The 19,520-nt window shown below is 29.5% G+C and overlaps 3 protein-coding genes and 1 long non-coding RNA gene across 11 annotated transcripts; 3 read left to right on the top strand and 1 right to left on the bottom strand.

Annotated features, from left to right (window-relative positions):
- Positions 1–349: 349 nt before the first annotated feature.
- On the top strand, positions 350–3,740 carry LOC118449533 (alpha-tocopherol transfer protein). 3 transcript variants are annotated; one of them, XM_085655627.1, is made up of 8 exons: positions 350–593; positions 656–828; positions 921–1,287; positions 2,154–2,245; positions 2,354–2,599; positions 2,719–2,913; positions 3,044–3,212; positions 3,488–3,740. In XM_085655627.1, the coding sequence occupies exons 3-8, from the start codon at positions 984–986 to the stop codon at positions 3,520–3,522; spliced, it is 1,041 nt and encodes a 346-aa protein (XP_085511753.1). In that variant the 5' UTR covers positions 350–593; positions 656–828; positions 921–983; the 3' UTR covers positions 3,523–3,740. The 3 variants fall into 3 exon arrangements, with proteins under 3 accessions (XP_085511753.1, XP_035740122.2, XP_035740124.2); XM_035884229.2 differs by lacking the exon at positions 656–828 and having other exon boundaries at positions 977–1,287; XM_035884231.2 differs by lacking the exon at positions 656–828 and having other exon boundaries at positions 351–593.
- LOC118449534 (alpha-tocopherol transfer protein-like) lies at positions 3,472–9,742 on the bottom strand. Of its 3 annotated transcripts, none has more exons than XM_035884236.2 (5): positions 9,575–9,742; positions 6,012–6,185; positions 5,361–5,914; positions 4,889–5,039; positions 3,472–4,315 (listed from the first exon to the last, which is right to left on the bottom strand). In XM_035884236.2, exons 2-5 carry the CDS (start codon positions 6,178–6,180, stop codon positions 4,287–4,289), a joined length of 903 nt encoding a protein of 300 aa, XP_035740129.1. In that variant the 5' UTR covers positions 6,181–6,185; positions 9,575–9,742; the 3' UTR covers positions 3,472–4,286. The 3 variants fall into 3 exon arrangements, with proteins under 3 accessions (XP_035740129.1, XP_035740128.1, XP_035740127.1); XM_035884235.2 differs by lacking the exon at positions 9,575–9,742 and adding an exon at positions 8,682–8,844; XM_035884234.2 differs by lacking the exon at positions 9,575–9,742 and adding an exon at positions 7,826–7,964.
- On the top strand, positions 7,042–9,724 carry LOC146873125 (uncharacterized). Its single transcript, XR_014981910.1, has 3 exons — positions 7,042–7,562; positions 8,797–8,927; positions 9,052–9,724. It is a non-coding gene; the product is annotated as an uncharacterized LOC146873125 (long non-coding RNA).
- Positions 9,743–13,311: 3,569 nt separating the features above from the next.
- On the top strand, positions 13,312–19,381 carry LOC118449532 (alpha-tocopherol transfer protein). Of its 4 annotated transcripts, XM_035884228.2 has the most exons (6): positions 13,350–13,457; positions 13,751–13,797; positions 16,145–16,478; positions 17,273–17,367; positions 18,214–18,528; positions 18,598–19,381. In XM_035884228.2, the coding sequence occupies exons 3-6, from the start codon at positions 16,316–16,318 to the stop codon at positions 18,937–18,939; spliced, it is 915 nt and encodes a 304-aa protein (XP_035740121.1). In that variant the 5' UTR covers positions 13,350–13,457; positions 13,751–13,797; positions 16,145–16,315; the 3' UTR covers positions 18,940–19,381. The 4 variants fall into 4 exon arrangements, with proteins under 4 accessions (XP_085512150.1, XP_035740121.1, XP_035740120.1 ...); XM_085656024.1 differs by lacking the exon at positions 13,751–13,797 and having other exon boundaries at positions 13,312–13,457; positions 16,126–16,478; XM_035884227.2 differs by lacking the exons at positions 13,350–13,457; positions 13,751–13,797 and adding an exon at positions 15,619–15,919.
- The last annotated feature ends 139 nt before the right edge of the window (positions 19,382–19,520 follow it).

The raw sequence follows: 19,520 nt of genomic DNA, 5'->3' as shown, positions 1-19,520 counted from the left end.
GAAAGGGAAATACGTACACGTATATATTTGATTGGAAAAATATTTAGGTGACAATTGAATTTTAAATATTTATATTTAATTTTTATATTTTTATAGTAGAAGATTATAAATATTTAAACGAAGTATTTGTAATGAAATCACTATATATATATATATATATATATATATATATGTTAATAATAATGTCTAGTCATTGACTGTACTTGACATTTAGACCTTATTTTAAATAATGTTGATTTATATATTCATATAAGTTACCTTGAGATTTATACTTCATATAGAATTAATAAAAAGAAGTGGGAGATCGATGTAATCAATATTCAAATCCGATATTAACTCTACTCGTTGGTTCATCACTCTCAGTTTAACTTCGTATTCGAGCCGTACTTCATCTTGTCTTCCTGTTTTTGTTATTTTATATTCCTACCCAGAGTGATTAGAAAGTCTCTTGGTTAAATACATAAGAGATACACAGTCGGTTGTTTGATTTCTCTCGTGTATTATTAGTGAACGTTAAGAAAATCAGATCTACTCGACGAAACGACTTTTATGTTCGTTGATAAAAATTATAAAGATAACATCATTATATTTAGGTGAGAAATAATTAATTTAATTGTTATAATTTATTGTTAATTTAATTGTTTCTATCTCGTAGAATGAAAATAGAACATTTAAAATATCAAATATTACATATCGTCAAATCGAGAATTGATTTAATGATGTTTATTCAAAATAAATTATAAAAATAGAAAATAAATATTTATCATAGATACGATGTTTCGAATTAATATCAAAGAAAGTTAAAGGATAAAGATTAAATTTCCACAAGTATATTAGTTTTACGTAATACATCAGATAAAAAATTTTAAGCATTAAGATAAGGAAAATTTGATAATACAGATATATATTTTATTTAACAGATATATATATTTGTTATTTACTTATTTATTTGCATCGTCAAATAAATCGTATATAGAACAATAATGGAAAAATCAACGTCGTGTTCAACGAGAGAAAAAGATGAGTCAAGCAAAGAACTTTGTGACGAATTTCTCTCCGAGACTAAAAGTGAATTTCGCGAGGAAATTTTATCAAATGAATCAAGTAAAAAAGATTTTATAAGTCAAAATAAACTAAAGTTTGCGCCATATTTAAACGTGTATGGAAAAGAACTGAAGCCCCGAATTACCATCGATGATGAATTTATAGAAAAGGCTCGCAAGGAACTTCGTGAAACACCAGAAGTAGTTGCTGAAGCCCTGAAAACTATCAGGGAACTAGTAAAAGGTATTACAATGTTTTATTTTTATATTTCATTTGGTAAAAGATTATCTTCTCTTGAATATTATTTATATAATAATGAAAATTATCAGAAACATTTTACAGTTGGCTATTATAATGCATGTTGATTAATTTTATTAAAGAACATTAATTATATTAAAATTTCGAAAATGAAAGTTTCTCTGAAACGAAAGATATTAACTATATATATATAGTATACACAATGTGTAAAAATAACAATAATTAGATTAATTGTTCTATATTATAATCTTTAGTATAGAATAATTACTTTAGATTAATCGTAGCATATCGAAATGGATAATGAATGATAGATAAAAGAGAATATTATTTCTTTAATCGAAGTCACGCATCTCTTCATATGTTATGCAAAAATCAGACATTAGATAGATAAAACAAGCAAAGTAAACAGTCTAGCATGAGATAAAAAAAAAAATGCAAAGAAATGAAAAAATAACCAAGAAATTCTTCCAATGAGTGTATGTGTTCGTTATCTTCTGTCAATTCGATTATATCTGATTCAAGTCTTTTCATTCTCTTGCATTTTACACATATAGAAAGTGCTAGAAATTTTTATTTGATTCTTATCTATTTCGAGAAAAAACTGATATAATTTTAATCAAACTTAACGTAACACAATGATGAGAGATCATTTTTTTCTCTTAATATATACCTTCATTTTTCGTATAATATACTAGATTTTATTTAAGGATGATCATAGAAATTAATCAACAGGTTTGATCTTTTATTAAAGTATGATTAGTAATAATAACTAAATAAACAACCAAATGAGAAGATTGGTAGAACAAATTAAAAAAAAATAGACTTATTTCTTAGAAACTATACTTATTTAGGAGATAGCGACTTATTCATACCGGATCATGACGAATTCTTTACGATATTTTTACGACCATGTAAGTGGTATCCAACTAGTGCGTTTCACATGGTAAGTTTACTTGTTTAACCAGTAAGTTAAATCCTTAAATACAAGTTTTTTGATTATTTTCTCATTCCTTTTTTAATTTTACCTTATTCGTTTTATCCTTCAATATAGATGCAAAGATATTATAAATTTCGTTTAAATTACCCGTACATGATGCAGAACTTAACACCAATGAATATGAAGTATTGTTTTTGTGCGGATCTTTTGGTACCTCTTCCGATAGAATGTATTGACGGTAGTAGACTTCTGCTTATGTACGGTGGAGCAAAATGGAAACCAAAGGAATATAGTCCCTACGACTTATTAAAATGCTTAATGATTATGTTGGAACTTGTTATTAAGGAACCCGCAACGCAGGTAGATGCCTATTAAACGTTTTCTCTTACCTACTTGTTATACATTTCACAGATCTATCTGTAACTGTCATGTTTGTTATACGTTTCACAGATCTATCTGATCGTCTATATTTTTTTCAGATCGCCGGTATACAAATTATCATCGACGCGAAAAATTTACCATTAAGTCACGTGGCTTACATCACACCAAAATTTGCAGGTATTATGACGGAATGGATTCAAAGATGTGTGCCTTGTCGCCTGAAGAATATTCATATTATCAATCAGCCTTTCATAGCCAATGTCATCTTTACTATCTTCAAACCTTTTTTATCGGTAAAAAGAAAAAGAAGCAAAAAAAAAAATATAAGAAAAAAAAGAAAAAGAAAAATAGACGAATTAATTGAAAAGAGGAAATATCTTTACGAACTTTTTTTCATTTTGTGTAACAAATTTTTTTGTTCAGGAAAAATTCTATAAAAGGATTCTCTTTCACGGGACAAATAGAGAAAAGCTGATAAATATGATAGGTAGAAAAGCGTTGCCTAAAGAGTACGGCGGTTTGGAACTGTCTGAAAGTCCTATCGGTGAAGATGTCTGGAATTACTTCTGTCACTGGCAAAAAGAATACGAAGGTAATTGAATTTTTTTCATTAGTTTATATATAAACAAAAACATAGCAACATCATCTTCTTTTCAATATTTTGGCTTAAATCCTACGGATATATCGCATTTTAGATATTTTCGATTACGTTTTAAAATTGACAATGTGTATTTCCATTCGTAATTAAATAGTATAATAGGATTATTAGAATTAGAAGTTTATTATCAAAAAGAATTATCATTCTTGTTATAATGACTTTACTGATGATTCTCCTAACGGAACAATAAATCTTTTCTTTTTTTACAGATTCTCTTAAGTACGGATACATTAACAAGAAATGAGAAGAAATGTTAATTAATTTGAACGTTCATTTTCATTTTTGTCGTATCATTTTAATGCTACGTAAAATATTTTAATGAGAAACGTTCATCGAAACTATTTTATGCATATAATTTCTTTGTTTTTTGTTCTTTTCTTTTTTTTTTTTTTTTTTTTTAATGTTTTATATTACAACAATCTTTAAAGTTTGATTTATTAATTAATTCACCAATTATAAAAAGGAATATTAATTCGTAGTCAAATTTTGATTTATATATTCTCTTTTGATAAAAGTCTTATTATCTGTAATTTATCAAAGAATAAAAAACGACGACATTGTATATAGAGGAAATAATAATTTTTGTGATAAGCGATAAACGAACTCGCCGATTTCTCGCATTATCAGAAACTTTGCAATGCCAATGATTAACTGCGGTTTGTACACCAAAAAAGTTATTGTTGTTATATAAAAAGTGATTTTATATTTTGATGAGCGCACAATCAAATCGTTTTATAACATGATATAAACGAAGTGTAACATTAGTGAATGATCTAACAAAAAGGAAAGGTGAGTATAGAGAGAATAAAAAAAAATTAAAATTATAAATAAGACACTTATTACTCTCTTTGTGGATAATGACATCGACGAAAATCATGTAACTGTGATTTTCACAGCCGTCATTGTCGATCGAAAGTCATCGCCAAAGACGACTTCGGATCCGATACTTCTTTCTCTTTATACAAATCTTTCTTTTCTTATTATCTTTTCTAAGATTCATGGATCGTGCTACTTGTTGTATCCATACGAGTTTATAGCTGTAAAAGAAGAAAAGAAATTATGATTAAAAAGTGATCAATTGTATGATTTAGCAAAAATATAAACATATAATTTATCTTTATATAAAAATATAATAATATAATTATATAATAATATAATTTATCTTTTGAAATTTTAATTAACAAAAAAAGAAAAAGGAAAGAAAAAAGACAAGGCTGAATTTAATTTGCATTAAAAAATTATTTCATCAAAAATTAGTTAAACATTATAAATAAAAAAATTTATGTTTTATAATATTTTTTTTGATATATTTCATAATATTTTTTTTCTTTTTTAACGAAGCACGCAAATTAGCATTAACTCTGCAAAAAATCTGCTTTTTTTTTTGCAAACTCATGTAACAATAACGTTACATGACTTGCATATTCAAAATTATCGGTTTTAAACGAAACCTCTTATAAATTTATGAGTAACAATATTACCAAATCAACGTTTATTATCGAATTATTTCGTCATATTTAAATAAGCTACGATATTCAGACCGCTTGCAATTTAAAAAAAAAAAAAACGGAGAAAGTTTACAATTTTAATTTCAAATATATTCTACTCACCTTCGTACTCTTTATCACATAATGATAAAAGCTCTAACCATTGAGGTCCCGAAACTAGAGGAAGTTGTAGAGTGCCACCGTAACATTCAGGCAAACATTTTGGTTGTATATACTGATGTAAAGATTTACGATCAGTACCATGAAAGATTATCTGGAATAAAAAGCAAAACAAAAATAAACAATTTCGTGAACAATGAAATTTATCGAAGAGATAAATAGTATATTGACGTGTTTAATCGATTGGTAAAATAAAATACATAAATAAAATAATTATTTTAAAATAGTTTAGGGCTATTTATAGGCTATTTGTACGATAAGGCAACAGACTATTACAAGTTTAAGTATGTATCTCATATCGTTCATAGATATAATAATATATATGCTTTTAAAAAAGAATTACTAGTTAAAAAGAAAAATAAGAAATATATATATATATATAAATATATTATACTCGTATATATACACAACTCACTCTGCTTTTCAATTTTTCCCTGAGAAATGGTTTAAAGAGGGCGAAGACCATATTGAAAATATATGGCTGATTAATAATGTGAAGATTTTTTATTCTCAATGGCATGGCATCTTGAAGTAAATCAACCAATCTTTTTGCAAACGGTGGAGTAAATTGCCACGTCTGTTGTAGAGAGAGACCGTCCATATCGAAAATAACGACAGCACCGGCAACTTGTGTAGTTGGTTCTAACATAGCCGCTTCCAGGTAGAGCACACAACCTTTGTAGATCTCATCGAGACTGCATTTGTTGTGTTTCCATTTCTTTCCAAGTTGGACAATTAATATTCTTCTGCCGAATTGATCTCGATTTGGTAAAACTGTCAGAATGTTTTGTTCGAAGATATTTTTCTCATTGGTTGGCTTCAAGTTATCGTAGATGGCTGCATGTTTAATCTTGAAATTGTAATAATTCTTCACTAGTTTTGTAGCAGAATCAGGGTAATATTTACAAGGCCTAAGAAATCTAATGAGCCAGGCATCGTTATCCAAGGGACACTTTAACTCAGTTTCGGCTAAAAAAATTTTTAAAAGAAACGAAGAAAAATAGATTAAATTTAAAAATACTAAGATGTCATATATTTGAAGATATATTATTCAAATCGATAATACCTTTCAATAATTCTTTAAATCTTTCCATGGATTCCTTTTGAAGTTCCGATGTTTCTCTGAGTTCTTTTCTAGCGACTTCTTGCAATTCCGGGCTGAGTGGTCCAAGCTCGAATTCTAAAGTGAATTCGCCGAGCTTAATAGCCGGCAATTTATTCATAGTAGTAAGCATCACGTCTGAAAAATAATTTCGAAGAATATCGAGATTTTTTTTATCGACAAATAATTTCACATGAATTATTAAGCCTAAGAAGATCTTCCATTCGAATTACATAGGGACACTGGCTAATGTAATTAACTGTATTTAAGACAACAAAGTTATTCTTTTACATGTGCCAACATTGTTTGGTAATCAAATTATAGATTAGAATGAATCTAACCATATTATCAGACAATTTTCCTTCTATTTGTCAATGTTCATATCACGGGAAAACTCAGAAAATGCAAATCATCTTCGACATATTTTCTTCTTGAAGACAAAATAACCCAACTTTGTATTGTTATACTTTGTTATTTATAATAAGAAAAATTCGCATGTACATACATTTAAATTGAATAATCGCCGTAATTAATCAAAGTCTTCAAGACGGTAAGATATAATAAAGTAGAAAAAGAGAGCAGAAAATAATATTAAACAATGAATAGGAAAAGAAGAAAAATAAAAAAGAAATGATAGCTGTTACTGAAGGATCAAGGTTGCTGATTCGAGACAACTGATAATTACGGTAATCAACTTTTGATATTTTTGCTACTATAATCCGAGAAAAAACGAATAGAAATCCAATTGCGACATAAGAAAAGTGAATAATCATCTCTGTTTATATTCAACGAAAAACACAATATCGTAAGGTAACTTTATTTTAATCTTATATTTGCATACATATACTATTTGTATATAATTAAGAGTCGAGATGATTATTTATGTTCTGTCGAAAAAAAAAATATGAAGAATAAAAAGATAAAGAGAGAGAGAGAGAGAGAGAGAGAGAGAGAGAGAGAGAGAGAGAGGGAGGGAGAGAGAGAGGGAGAGAGAGAGAGAGAGAATGAGAGAGAGAAAGAGAGAAAAAGAGAGAAAGGGAGAGGGAGAGAGAGAGAGAGAATATATATATATATGCATCCATGTCCGATGGATTCACCAATGAGAGGTGGACATTCATTTTTACTTGTCTCTTTTTCTCAAGTAAACAATCCGGTCTTGTACCGAGAATTTAAAAGGTAATGGGCTACGAATAATCACGAAAATGTCACGAACGTTCGAACGATATTATATACTTGTTATTTCAAGAATGTTTTTTCTCAAGTAGATCAACTTTTCATTTGATATTATCATGGCCAGGTAAAAGATAGTGAGTTCAAAGAAGCCGGTTTTTCTCGATTCGAGGTGAACCTCTTCGTTGAACATTTTTGGATGAGCCTTCGCTTTCGAAAATGATGCCAAACGAGTCGTTTGAAAGTATGCGAAGCTCTACGTGAGCTGTATGGAAATATACTTAAGTGGTGAAAGGAATGTCGGTCAGGAGGACTTTATCGGTGTTCTTCTGTTAAGATGTATATGTAAGTACGTGTACGCGTTAGTTTTCTATCTTTTAAACTCGTATTTGATTTTCTATATAAAATTTGATTTCTTTTGAGTATTTCACTTTAATACATCTCGACGTGATATATAAATAATTATTAATAAAAAATAACTTCTCTTATTTTATCGTAAATTTACTTTATATTCGAAACGTTTTAATCTACATTGTATTTATTACCTACATTGTATTATTTTATTTATTACCTACATTGTATTATTGTATATTAAGATATTTATTTACCTTGGTTGATGTTCTTTATCATTATATTAATTGATGAACACTTAATAATTCGAAGAATATCAATCGTAAGGAGGAAAGAGAAATATATAATACGTACACTGAAAATATATAAACTCAAATAGAAACGCGAATTCAAACGACTTACTTATGTTCTAACAGTAGAAAGGCCGAGAAGCTACTGACAGATATCGTCCTCGTACAATTCTCACGTGACAAAGATTGAACATTTCTATATATTAGTGTACCCGGAATGGAAGTAAAATAGTAAAAGCGCCGATAGCAACGCCATCGAGCATACATTATAATAAAACTAAGTTTTCAATACTCGATTATTAATGCTGAATTTTGAAATAATAATTTTAATAAATTCATTATACGGCGTGTTGATTCATTTAACATCATTAAAATCATTACGTAACAAGTGTATTTATTTTTATTTTTGAAATTAATATGTATAAAATATTTCAAGATAAAGTTACTAAGCGGAAAATAATCATGAGATCATAAAATATATTGAGATGTTCTATCGCATTTTAATTTTACAATAATAATTTTTACAAAAATTTCAAAGAAATTAACAAATCATGAAATTTTTGATATAGCCACGATAAAATGTCATAATTAAGTTTATTAAAATTAATCTCACAAATAAATATCATAATATAATATTAACATAATAATTAAAAAATTTTAATATTAATATATTAACGAAAGAGAATTGTATTAACAGGATGAAATCTTTGCTATTCGTGATTACATTCTAATAAAAAAAAAAAAAGACGACATGATTAAAAAATCGAAAGTCGAAAAAGTCGAAAGTTTATTCTTTATTCTAAGCAAATATATATTTACTTACTGTTTTCTAAAGCCATACTGTTCTATGGAACACGTCAACACGTTATGATAATAAAAATATTATTCAAGACACAACTACGTTTGTTGAACAATCGAAACACTTAATTATATCGTAGAAATGTACGTCCTCGCTGTACCGAAAAGTTAACGAAAATGCAGAGGATACCGGTTGGCAGTCCCACTCTTATATGAACGAAGGCTATGAGTGGAGGACTCCCGAATATCTCCGATGCTTTTCCGACGGGAAGTACGTGATACAATATAATTTATATTTTGCGGTTAATCAACAGTTGCATATACGTTAATCAAATAAACAAAAATATATTTGTTTTATAATATGATATTTTTTATCCTCATGTTACCTTTCACAGCGATGAACCAGGAAGAGAAATACAGAATAATAGATAGAGAGAAAGAGAGAGGGAGAGAGTTGATCGTGTTAAAAGAATGTATGTGTGAAGTAGTTAGACCGTGAATTCAGCATAGTAATGTTTTACGGAAAATATATGCGTCATGTACTTTTATCACGAGGATTCGATATTAAACATACATATATACGAACGTGATTTATTAGAAACACATGAATATGAAGCTCGATTGATACAATACGTCTCGTACGATCGAACAATTTCATCCGAATGTTTGTCAAAAATATAATAGAAAAATACATACACATACATATATTATCGATTTGTAATTGTAATCACACAATATTTACAAAGAAAATATGATCGAACAATAAAGATCATATTTCATTAAAAGGTAAGTCTTCCATGAAATAAATTACATCATTCGATATGTGAAAAAACGATTTGATTAAATATTTTCAAAATAACGATGATTTGAATTTTTGTTTTATAATAATATATTTTAAAAGAACACTTTCACACTCACCGGTTAATGATTACAAGTCTTTTTCTCTTTTAACTTTCCTGCTTTTGCTTATACGCTAAGTAAGCTAATTTTTATTATGAAAACAAAATTGTTTGCGAATCAAATAATATGAAAATGACGATATGTACAATACAAAATATCACGTACAAATGAACGGTGAAGAAATAATGCCTTCGGTTCTTCTATATAAGCTAAAACCGGTTAATCTGTTATGTTTGAACTTTGACCTCCGTTGAAGGCTCCCCACTTTTCAACGCAATGCTCATTGCTTTTCGCCCTGATACATTCGATTATATCTCCCCACTTTTTCGATCGAGACTGGAGCAATTAAAAATCTTGTCATTTATCTACCTACGTATGTATATATGTATATATATGTATATACATAGAAATACAAGCGTGCATAAATATTGATATTTTCTTTCTGAGTCAATACGATCACGCCTATAATAGTCTCGTAAGAAATTTTCTATTTTTATTTATTCGTATTTGATTTTTTTTTTAAATAATATAAAAAATTCGCAACAACAATTGTTATAATATAATTATAACAAAGTATAATAATTATTAACTATATATATTTATCTTTCTATTCTTTTTTTTTAAATTAATTTTATTGTGTAATCAAATAGATACCTTATATTAACGAATGATGACAATCTATTCTAATGAAGTAGTTAAAATTCTCTATCGAATTTGTTCGCTTCATGAAATACGATGTGTCATGATAAATTTCTAAGGAAAATCACTCAACCGTCACGATCGTTGTAACGTGCCGGCAAAAAATAAAGATTTAATAGTATTAGAAAAGCGGCAATTGTAGCAATTACAATGTAGCAGGAGCGATGAGATTTACTTATATGTTTTGTAAGCTGTATTTAGACTAAGATACTTTAACTTCTTGATTGTTTGGCAAACAGTACTATATAAACGTGCGTATACTTTTAATGTAATGACAACACGACTATTTCGTGCCAATTGTAAGAAAATATTTTCGAACAGACGAAGGAATATATATGTATGAAGTAATTAACATATTAGAAAATTAATATATTTGATATATTTTTTATTAGGAATATAAATTTGATTCTGGATTCTCTATTTTGAGAATTTAGTTTTTCTTTTATATATATATATATATATATATATATATATATATATATATATATTCTGAAAGAAGATTTCTCTTGGCTTATATAATAAAAGTTCGTCACGCCCATAGTTAGATGTCTTTAGAATCAATTAAGGTTCGATTATGCTTTTAAATTCTGCATAAATATCATAAAAAGCTTCGAATATAAAACAAGCATGATCAACGAATATTTAAACCTGTTTATCAACTAAACCGTATAATTATTAATGTAAAATTAATCTTTGAACAGAACCATGTATTATTTGTTCCATAATATACATATGTAAGTACCTATACCACTCATTATTTTTTGTCAACTTTTCAAATCACCAACGAGATAAGAAAAGAAATATACGAAGGATCAAAGATCATCATAATATTCCAATGAATGACGTAAAGCGGAAAGGATCATCAATGTATATTTAAAGTTAATATTTTTTAAAAAATGAAAAATGTTTTAGACTTAATCTTTATTCATTATTAATATCTTTAAATCTTTATTTTTTCTCGTTAAAAAAGTATGAAATCAAATATTTTTTGTAACTATTTGATTGTGGTTTTGAAGTCATATTCCCGGAATTTTCATCTTCATATTGACGGAATAAATCTGAATAATTTTATAATCGAATTTCATAAACATTATATTTGGGTCAATTTCCATGGCGTTCAATATTTCTTCGTGCTCTATAGACATTTATATTTGGGTTAATTTCCATGATATTTAATATTACTTTCATATTTCTAATTTCTTTCCATACAACATTACAGGAATGATGTAAATTTTTTAATGATAGCAGGACTTTCCAAATGGTTTATCTCTTAACTTGGAAAAAAAGCGATGTACAGCATTCCGTGCTTGTTCTTATTATTAAAATTGAAATCTCGACATTTTGTAAGGTATCTACCAGAGATCTTTCTTGTAATTAAATAAGTTTTTAATAAAAATCTATTGCTAAAACGGTCTTCAACGGATATCGTAGCATGTCAATTTCATTCATGATGATAAAATAATTTAAATTTTATATGGTTATTTAACAAACTAATAATAATCTAAATCTAATTAAGCTGTTTTATTACTCCCTACAACATTAAATTTATGATAATATAAATCAAAATTAAGCTGTTTTATTACACCCTACAACATTAAATTTATGATAATATAAATCAAAATTCTTAGAGGCTTATTTCTTAAATAAAATTAACGTATATATAAATATATAATTATGAAGAATTAGAAGAATTAGAAGAATTGTTCGTTTAATATTATATTTAGAATAGTATAGGATAGTGACAACATGGAAATTAACTGTCTTATATATCATGGACTTTAACGGAACACGTGCTCAAGATAAACATTGCTTTTTGATAGCGACGATGGTGCAAGATTGGAAAATTCTACTAACAATTTTCTTTGGTAAGAAAGTAAAAGTTGTTCTTCCTGTATTGCGTCTACAACTTGTCTTTCATATATTAGTAATATATACAAACACGATCTCACCCATTCTCTTTCTCTTTCTCTCTCTCTCTTTTTTCTTTTTCCCTCATTGGCACATTCGCTTACCTAGTCATTCACTTATGTACACATAGTCTTTATGTACGGTAATAGTGTCGTATATATTTAAAACCCAGTCGTACTTCCGAGTTCAGATAAATCAGAGTTTAAGCATTGCCGAAGATTTCTCTTCCTATAACTCGATTCTATCAAATTATTATTTATCATTTTTTTTTCTCACTTTTTCTACGGAAATTCTCAACGAGATTTCTTATGCCTGTTTTTTTCTTTTCACTTAAAAAATAATCATTATAGCAGGAGTCAGCCATTGATAAGCAAGAACAAGAATTTTTACAAATAAGGCAGGATCACCTTGAACTCATCGTATTCATTATATTCTCCTTTAAATTTTTCTTTTTTTGACCATCATAAAATGAAAAAATGGCTTAAAGCTAAGCCTTGGTTTTATGGACCGTGAATAGACATTTACTCAATTGACATTTTGACATCGTGGATAGACATTTACCCAGTTTGATCGATTAACTTTTTTTTATTTTCTGCCGAAGAAAAGTCTCCGTTTTTCTCTCTCTCTTTCCTCTCTCTTTCTTATTGTCTCTTTTAAATCGTAGATCTAATAGATTTGTAATGTAATTAAGAAGTTCAATCGTATAAGTTACATCATCGAGTATACTAGGTCAAAATCGATTTGACTTTCCAATTACTCAGCATACTTGAAGTTTCATGAGAAGGCAGGGACAATCATAGCATGCGACGTGTTTAGAAAGTAATCTACTTGGAGAAGAACGCTCGCGTGTTACTGGCAACACAGCAACACCGTGGCCTGGTGAACTCGACGATAACGAACGTGAATTTAGTCGTGGTCTGGTTAACCGTTACTAATTATTTATTTTCTCTCGTATTTCTTTCTCTTTTTTTTTCCTTCTCTTAATGAATTCTTTTGTCTAAACAAATTCTGTTGAAACAAAAATAAAACGACCATCTGTATTCCCCTGAGAAAAATGTCAAGTCTTCCATAATGGTGAACTCTCGAACCGTTGAGAGAGGCGATTGTCCTAGACGCCGCATGCGGTCGTACAACTTTCTCGCGTGCGGAATTACAGACGCGGAAGAAGGTTGAAAGTGCTTGTAGCTTCGAGTGCTGCGATATCAGCGATGCATCGACAGTACACCTAGGATCGTTGCCTCGTGAGGTTCATATTTGTTTTTATCGAGGGAACTTTTCTCACAACACCTTTACGGTAAGTTTGCTCCATTCGGTCTCATTAGCGAGAACTTTGCAATGAAATCGAGAAAAAAAAATTTTTCCAAGAAGAAAAAAAAAAGGAACTCAAAAGATACAAATATGTCTATCTTGTTTCCACATATAATATTTAATTATACGTAGAATTTATCATTCGAATCGAAATATCTCAAAGTTCAATTCTCAATATATTTATCTTCCAAAGTCCGATTTCAAAGTTCGCTAGAGTTCGTTCATCAATAAATGTACTATTAATTGTGAATTTAATAAATTTCACTTATTTCATTCAAGATGGTTCTTCACACTTGAGTTCTTCAACTTTAACATAAAGCCTCAAGGTTAGGAAAATTCGGAATATTTCGCTATAAATCATAGTGAATAATGCATTTTCATTATATACAGCTCGTAATCATGATTGCCACGTCTCCGCTTTCAGTCCGGAGATTTCCAATTTTTTAATTAATAAATCTTTGGCGTCCACCGGTTTTATAAGAAAAATCTTTCAGATTGTAATAATTATACTTTCGTAATTTTCAAAACTTTAAGATATAATAAAAGTTTAAAATTATTTTTTTTTCTTTTTTTTAAATAATTCTTAATACGCATTGTGATTTGATAATTACGTCATTATCTTTCTGCAATGAGAAAATATTTTTCATACATTTTTGCTGACAAGTATTAAAATTTTGTTTCTGTAATAAATGATTTACCAATATTTATTGTTTTTGTTTGTTCGATATCTTTTTCTTTCTTTCTTTCTTTCCTTCTTTTTTTTTTCTTTTTTTTTCTTTTTGCTAATCAAAATCTTCGGGTTAATATTGATTAAAAAGGTCGCAAATCTGTTCATGACATACATATATGTCTGATATACTTATGTAAAGTAGAAATCTTTGATAAGTATAAATTATTATAATATGTTTTGTCTGATGAAACATTATAAGTAAGTATTAGCATGATGACATAATAGAACTCATGTTCTTTGTCTTTTGCGTAACGAACATCACGACAGAGAGAGAGAGAGAGAGAGGGAGAGAGAGAGAGAAAGAGAGAGAGGAGACGCTTGTTTGCTTTTTCATCTTCGATATAAATATAATAGAATACTTTTATAGCATTTTAAGGTATACATAAGTCTACAATATTTTATAGCGGATGTAATCATGTGAACTGTTCTCTATATTATCAATTTAAATGTATCACGTGTGAAAGAGCTACGATATTTTTCTCTCTTCCCCTTCCTCTCTCTTTCTCTTTCTCTTTCTCTCTCACTCACCCACTATTATCACTCGCATTTCCCATTGTTTTTCCTCGTACTATAGAAGTACAGATCAATTTCACGTCGAAGTAGGTCGAGCGATGAAACTATCCTTCCTTGAACGTTGCGCAATTGTATTACATTGCTTACAAATTCAAGGACACCCATTAAAAAGACAAATTTTTATTCATAGAGCTTATTATACAAATGAAATTGTATTCCTTATTCGTTTCATTTTATAAGATTTAATTTTGAACCGGGACAAATTTGAATCGATACATAGCCATTATTTAATTACAATTACATTCAATCACGAAGACTACTTATACCTTATTATTACAACGCGAAGCGAAACGAATGAAAGAAAATAAGATAAAAAAAAGAAAAAACAGAAATAAATGAAAAAAAAGAAGAACAAAGAAAAAAAAAAGAAAAAGAAAACGCACAACCGGAAGATGCAATTTTAAAAATGACCTACAAACTTGTAAAAGCGAATATAATTTTATGACTTCATACGAACGAATCCTGTATATATCATTAACGATAATAACAGCGAAAAAACAAAGAATTAAAATGGCATTCCGAAGTTACATTATTCGTGATGTAATTAGAAAATTTCTAGTAACTTTATTTAACCGCTTTCGAAAAGAAATATTAGGGTAATACGCAGGATATATTTTAAGATAATCGAAGAAGCATATCGGTCTTATTTTGCGAGTATTACCGCATATTAACCAGCATTACAGTTGTTAGTGAAAGCACAAAACCATAGAAGCAACAGGATGACCCTGACCACGTTTCGCAAGAGATATATATACGCTCTCTCCCTCTCTCTCTTTCTCTCGCTCTTTTGTTCTATCTCTCTCTCCTTTTCTCTGTCTGTCTGTCTAGCAGTCTGTCTGTCTATCTGTCTGTCTGTTTGTTTGCCTGTTCGTCTGTCTGTCTGTCTGTCTGTTTGTCTGTCTGTCTACCTGTCTACTTTTGTCTACTTCTATTTTTCACATGTAACGCTTAGATGAGACGTAAAAAACTTTTATTTTCATTAAAATCATTCAAGTCGTTGGACTCTGATCTGCAAGATAAAAGATGACAGAGCCAACTTCGTTACTTTTTATTTTTTCTTTTACGTTATTACTACAAAAATTATATCGCGGTGTGAAATGAGCTTAAACCTTGCGAATCGGCAGAAAGGAGGAAAAGAGAAGGAGGTTAGTTGTATATCATACGAGAGCGATAGTCGAAGATAAACGTGAAACGTGAAGTATTCGTTGTAGACGGCGAATGTGTCAGAGCGTCACTCTTGTGCGGTTGCCAATTTATCATAATTTTTTTTTTTTATAAGTTTGGAAATTTTAAACTTGTATTCAATGTAATTTTTATTAAGAGGAAGAAAAATGTATTCGTCTAACGATAGAAATTCAATTACGGCGCAGACTAACGACGAGAAGAATCTTAAGAAAGAGGATAAAAGGGAGGAAAAAGAAGAAGAAAAGAAGGACGGTGTCCACAATTTGTGTCATCAACGTTTGAACAAATTCGACGAAAGGAAGGACGAGGAACGACGGGAGTGCGTTAATGAGAGAGAAGATTCGAGGGCTTCCAAGATGCCGGAACTCAAGGACGAGCTAATAGAGCCCGACGACGAGATCGTTAACCTCGATCTCGATGAACCACCCCCTGATGTTATAGAGTATGCTAGGAGAGAAGTTGGCGAGACGGACGAGGTCAAATGTCAAACCTTGCAAGAATTACGCGACTTGATTTACGGTAAATTAATGTAAATTCTAAGATCGTCACAAAATTTCCTTAGAAAAACTTTTCTTCGAAAAGTTCGTATCCTACCGACGATCGATTAATTCATATTCTTTTTTCTTTTTATTTCATTTTTTTTTCCCGTTCCTCATTATGTTTCAATATTATAATCTTACCGAGAATTTTATGAATCATCTATATAATTTGAATAATATTAGTGAGTAACATAAATTGTTTGACCTTCTCGCTAATACTTGTATCTTTGCGGCGTATAAAAAAGGATTAATTAACGACTATCAACGATATTGCCTCATTAAAAATTTCATTGATCTTAATGCCAATCAGACATTAACGATTTGCAATCAGGCATTAATCGATTCACACACGATCTTTGTGATAATAGAAGTAACGTGTAAAAAATAATTTACATAAGCTCGAGGTTAAAAATTATAAAACCTCTAAGCAATCTTTAAGAGGTACATGGATAAAGCATTAAATGAATATGTCAGGAATGAACAAAACAATGATTATATGAGCTCATCGTATTCAATAGCTTTCAAAGAAGAAATTTTTTGAATATTCGAAGCTAGTCGAAGTTTCAAGCAAACTTATCAAAAGTATCCTAATCGTTTCTTCAAATAATCATACAAACTTTACTTTACTCGTTATCGCTTCTTTCATCGAGATAATTATCAAAAATTCAATTGATTTTCATTATTCTCACTTTTATAATATTTGAAATAAGTAAGTGTGAAGAGACGAAACTTATATTAAACTTTTAATGATTTTTTCCTCGATTTCACGTTTAGAACAAGGTGAATGCATACCGCATAGAATGGATGATGATTTTCTGATAAGATTTCTCCGTGCAAGACATTTCGACGTAAATCGTGCTCATCGACTGGTGAGTCATCGTTAAATGCTTATTTTTATTCTTTTAATATAACATAAACAATTACAAGTTGAATGATGATAGACCGAAGAAAGTTATTACGTAAAATAAATATTAAAATTTTTTATTAATTGTTTCTATTAAGAAAAATTACCTTTAAAAAAACGTCAATCAATATATATATACATACATATATATATATATATATATATATAATGTTTCTCGATACTGTCCTCTCTCTTTCTTTCCATGTTATCCGGATTAAAAAAAGAAACATTCGCCAGTGATTGTAGTTGAGCAATGATGCCAAGGCAAACCTATTGCTGACAGTAACGAGTAAAGATCGATGGCCTAATGTTACATGCTTTCTGTCGTTGCAACAAAAAAAAGAAATGCAATGCTTAGCAATTTTAACCAAACCGAGAATGTTCAACACGAAATCTGCAAGAAATCGATACTGCACGTTATTTCGTGTCTGTAATTTCTCTGGATCTTTCTCGTTATATATATATATATGCCATACGTATACATATATATATATATATATATATATATATATATATATACGTATAGCATACGTATATATATATATATATATATATATATATATATACGTATAGCATACGTATAGCACCAGACATGGACTCTGAAAATTCAATTTTCTTTTGTACATAAAAATTTATCCACTGAAATCCTTCGATAAAAGCATACTCTCTCCTATCTTACAAGAGAACGCGCTCACTACAATAGAAAAGTTTTCTCATGGCTGAGAATGTACGTGAAACTTTTTAAGGTCTTTTTCGTCGATTTACGCGATTCAGGTGTATCAGCCGTTTGTCTCATGGGATCTTTCGATAGGTAGTGAATTACTACAACTTCAAGGAAGAACATCCAGAGATACATCAGGATGTATGTCCAAACGAGATGTGCCATATAGGCGAGGACTATGTAGTTACTGTACCGGCTTATAGAACTGAATGTGGCAGACGGATGATGATTTATCGTATGGGTAATTGGGATCCTCGAAAGTACCCTGTCGAAGAGATTTTCAAGGCTACAGTTATTATACTCGAGCTAGGTATTCTCGAGCCAAGAGCTCAAATCTTAGGTGGCATCGTCGTTTTTGATCTCAAGGATATTACTATGTCGCATGTTTGGACGGTAACACCGCAGGTCTGATTCTTATTTTATCGCATTCATTTTTCTTTCCTCGCAGATTGAAGTTCTTTTTGAATTTTACAGGTTGCTAATATGGTCATGGCTCTGATGGTAACGGCCTTTCCCATAAAGACATACGCAATTCATATACTTCATCAATCCTGGATATTCGAAGCGATTTATGCTGTTTTCAAGCCACTTTTAAATACTCGAATGAAGAACAGAATCTTCTTTCATGGCGACGACATGCAGAGCTTTCATAAACACATTTCACCTAATTACTTGCCCAAGATGTATGGTGGGACTCGCGAAGAAGTACCTTATTACAAGTGGATTGAGTCATTGATAAAAGTACCGAAAATTGTTAAAGAAATGGAGCAGCTAGGATACGTAATACCGAAAGATTTTCAAATACCGAAGAGCTGAAGATTGATTCCGAAGGCATTTAACGATTCTGCAGTATCATTATTCTCATTGATTTTTCCTCTTTATTCTCACATTATAATCGTTGTATCATTAATTAATTTACGAGATAGCTCTTGATTAATATTAGCTATTAAAGCACATGGTATGAATTTTATAAAATTTCGTATTGTTCCAAATTTTTATTTCAAAGCGAAATGCTATTTAGGTCAATCCGTTTAATTATATTCGATATATTTCTTCCGTATCATTATATCCTAATTAACAATATCGATAATATTATGAAATATTCTATAGATATTGCTGAACTTATGTACACCCAATTACTTAAATATAGGCTCAAACAATTATTTTTCTACCAAAGTAGAAAAAAAAAGGGAGAAAAGAAAAACAAAGAATCTACTGACCCCGGTAGGAAAGAGCCGAATAAGAGAATCACACTGAGTTGAAGAAAAAAAAGAAATATTTAGACAAAAGCGAGTACATATGTAGGTACATAGGTATATGGTCGAGGAAAAGCGATAAGAGGATTTTGCGAGTGGAGATAAATAGGTCATTTGGCAAGAACGGCAGATAACCGGTAA

The sequence above is a fragment of the Vespa mandarinia genome, chromosome 3, assembly GCF_050613455.1.
Source record: "Vespa mandarinia isolate Hongniang chromosome 3, ASM5061345v1, whole genome shotgun sequence".
Classification (NCBI taxonomy): Eukaryota; Metazoa; Arthropoda; class Insecta; order Hymenoptera; family Vespidae; genus Vespa; species Vespa mandarinia.
Note: the sequence above shows the minus strand (reverse complement) of the source record. Positions and strands in the feature narration are given on the sequence as shown.

Excerpts from the sequence above, each read along its gene's own strand:
- LOC118449532 (XM_035884227.2), top strand. The coding sequence starts at position 15,872 with ATGAGCTTAAACCTTGCGAATCGGCAGAAAGGAGGAAAAGAGAAGGAG. Across the intron at positions 16,479-17,272 it reads ATTACGCGACTTGATTTACG|AACAAGGTGAATGCATACCG; the intron begins GTAAATTAATGT and ends TTTCACGTTTAG. Across the intron at positions 18,529-18,597 it reads TTTGGACGGTAACACCGCAG|GTTGCTAATATGGTCATGGC; the intron begins GTCTGATTCTTA and ends TGAATTTTACAG.
- LOC118449534 (XM_035884234.2), bottom strand. The coding sequence starts at position 7,847 with ATGATAAAGAACATCAACCAAG. Across the intron at positions 6,186-7,825 it reads GATAAAGAACATCAACCAAG|ACGTGATGCTTACTACTATG; the intron begins GTAAATAAATAT and ends ATTATTTTTCAG. Across the intron at positions 5,040-5,360 it reads GGGAAAAATTGAAAAGCAGA|ATAATCTTTCATGGTACTGA; the intron begins GTGAGTTGTGTA and ends TTTTTATTCCAG.
- LOC118449533 (XM_035884229.2), top strand. The coding sequence starts at position 550 with ATGTTCGTTGATAAAAATTATAAAGATAACATCATTATATTTAG. Across the intron at positions 2,246-2,353 it reads CAACTAGTGCGTTTCACATG|ATGCAAAGATATTATAAATT; the intron begins GTAAGTTTACTT and ends CCTTCAATATAG. Across the intron at positions 2,914-3,043 it reads TCTTCAAACCTTTTTTATCG|GAAAAATTCTATAAAAGGAT; the intron begins GTAAAAAGAAAA and ends TTTTTTGTTCAG.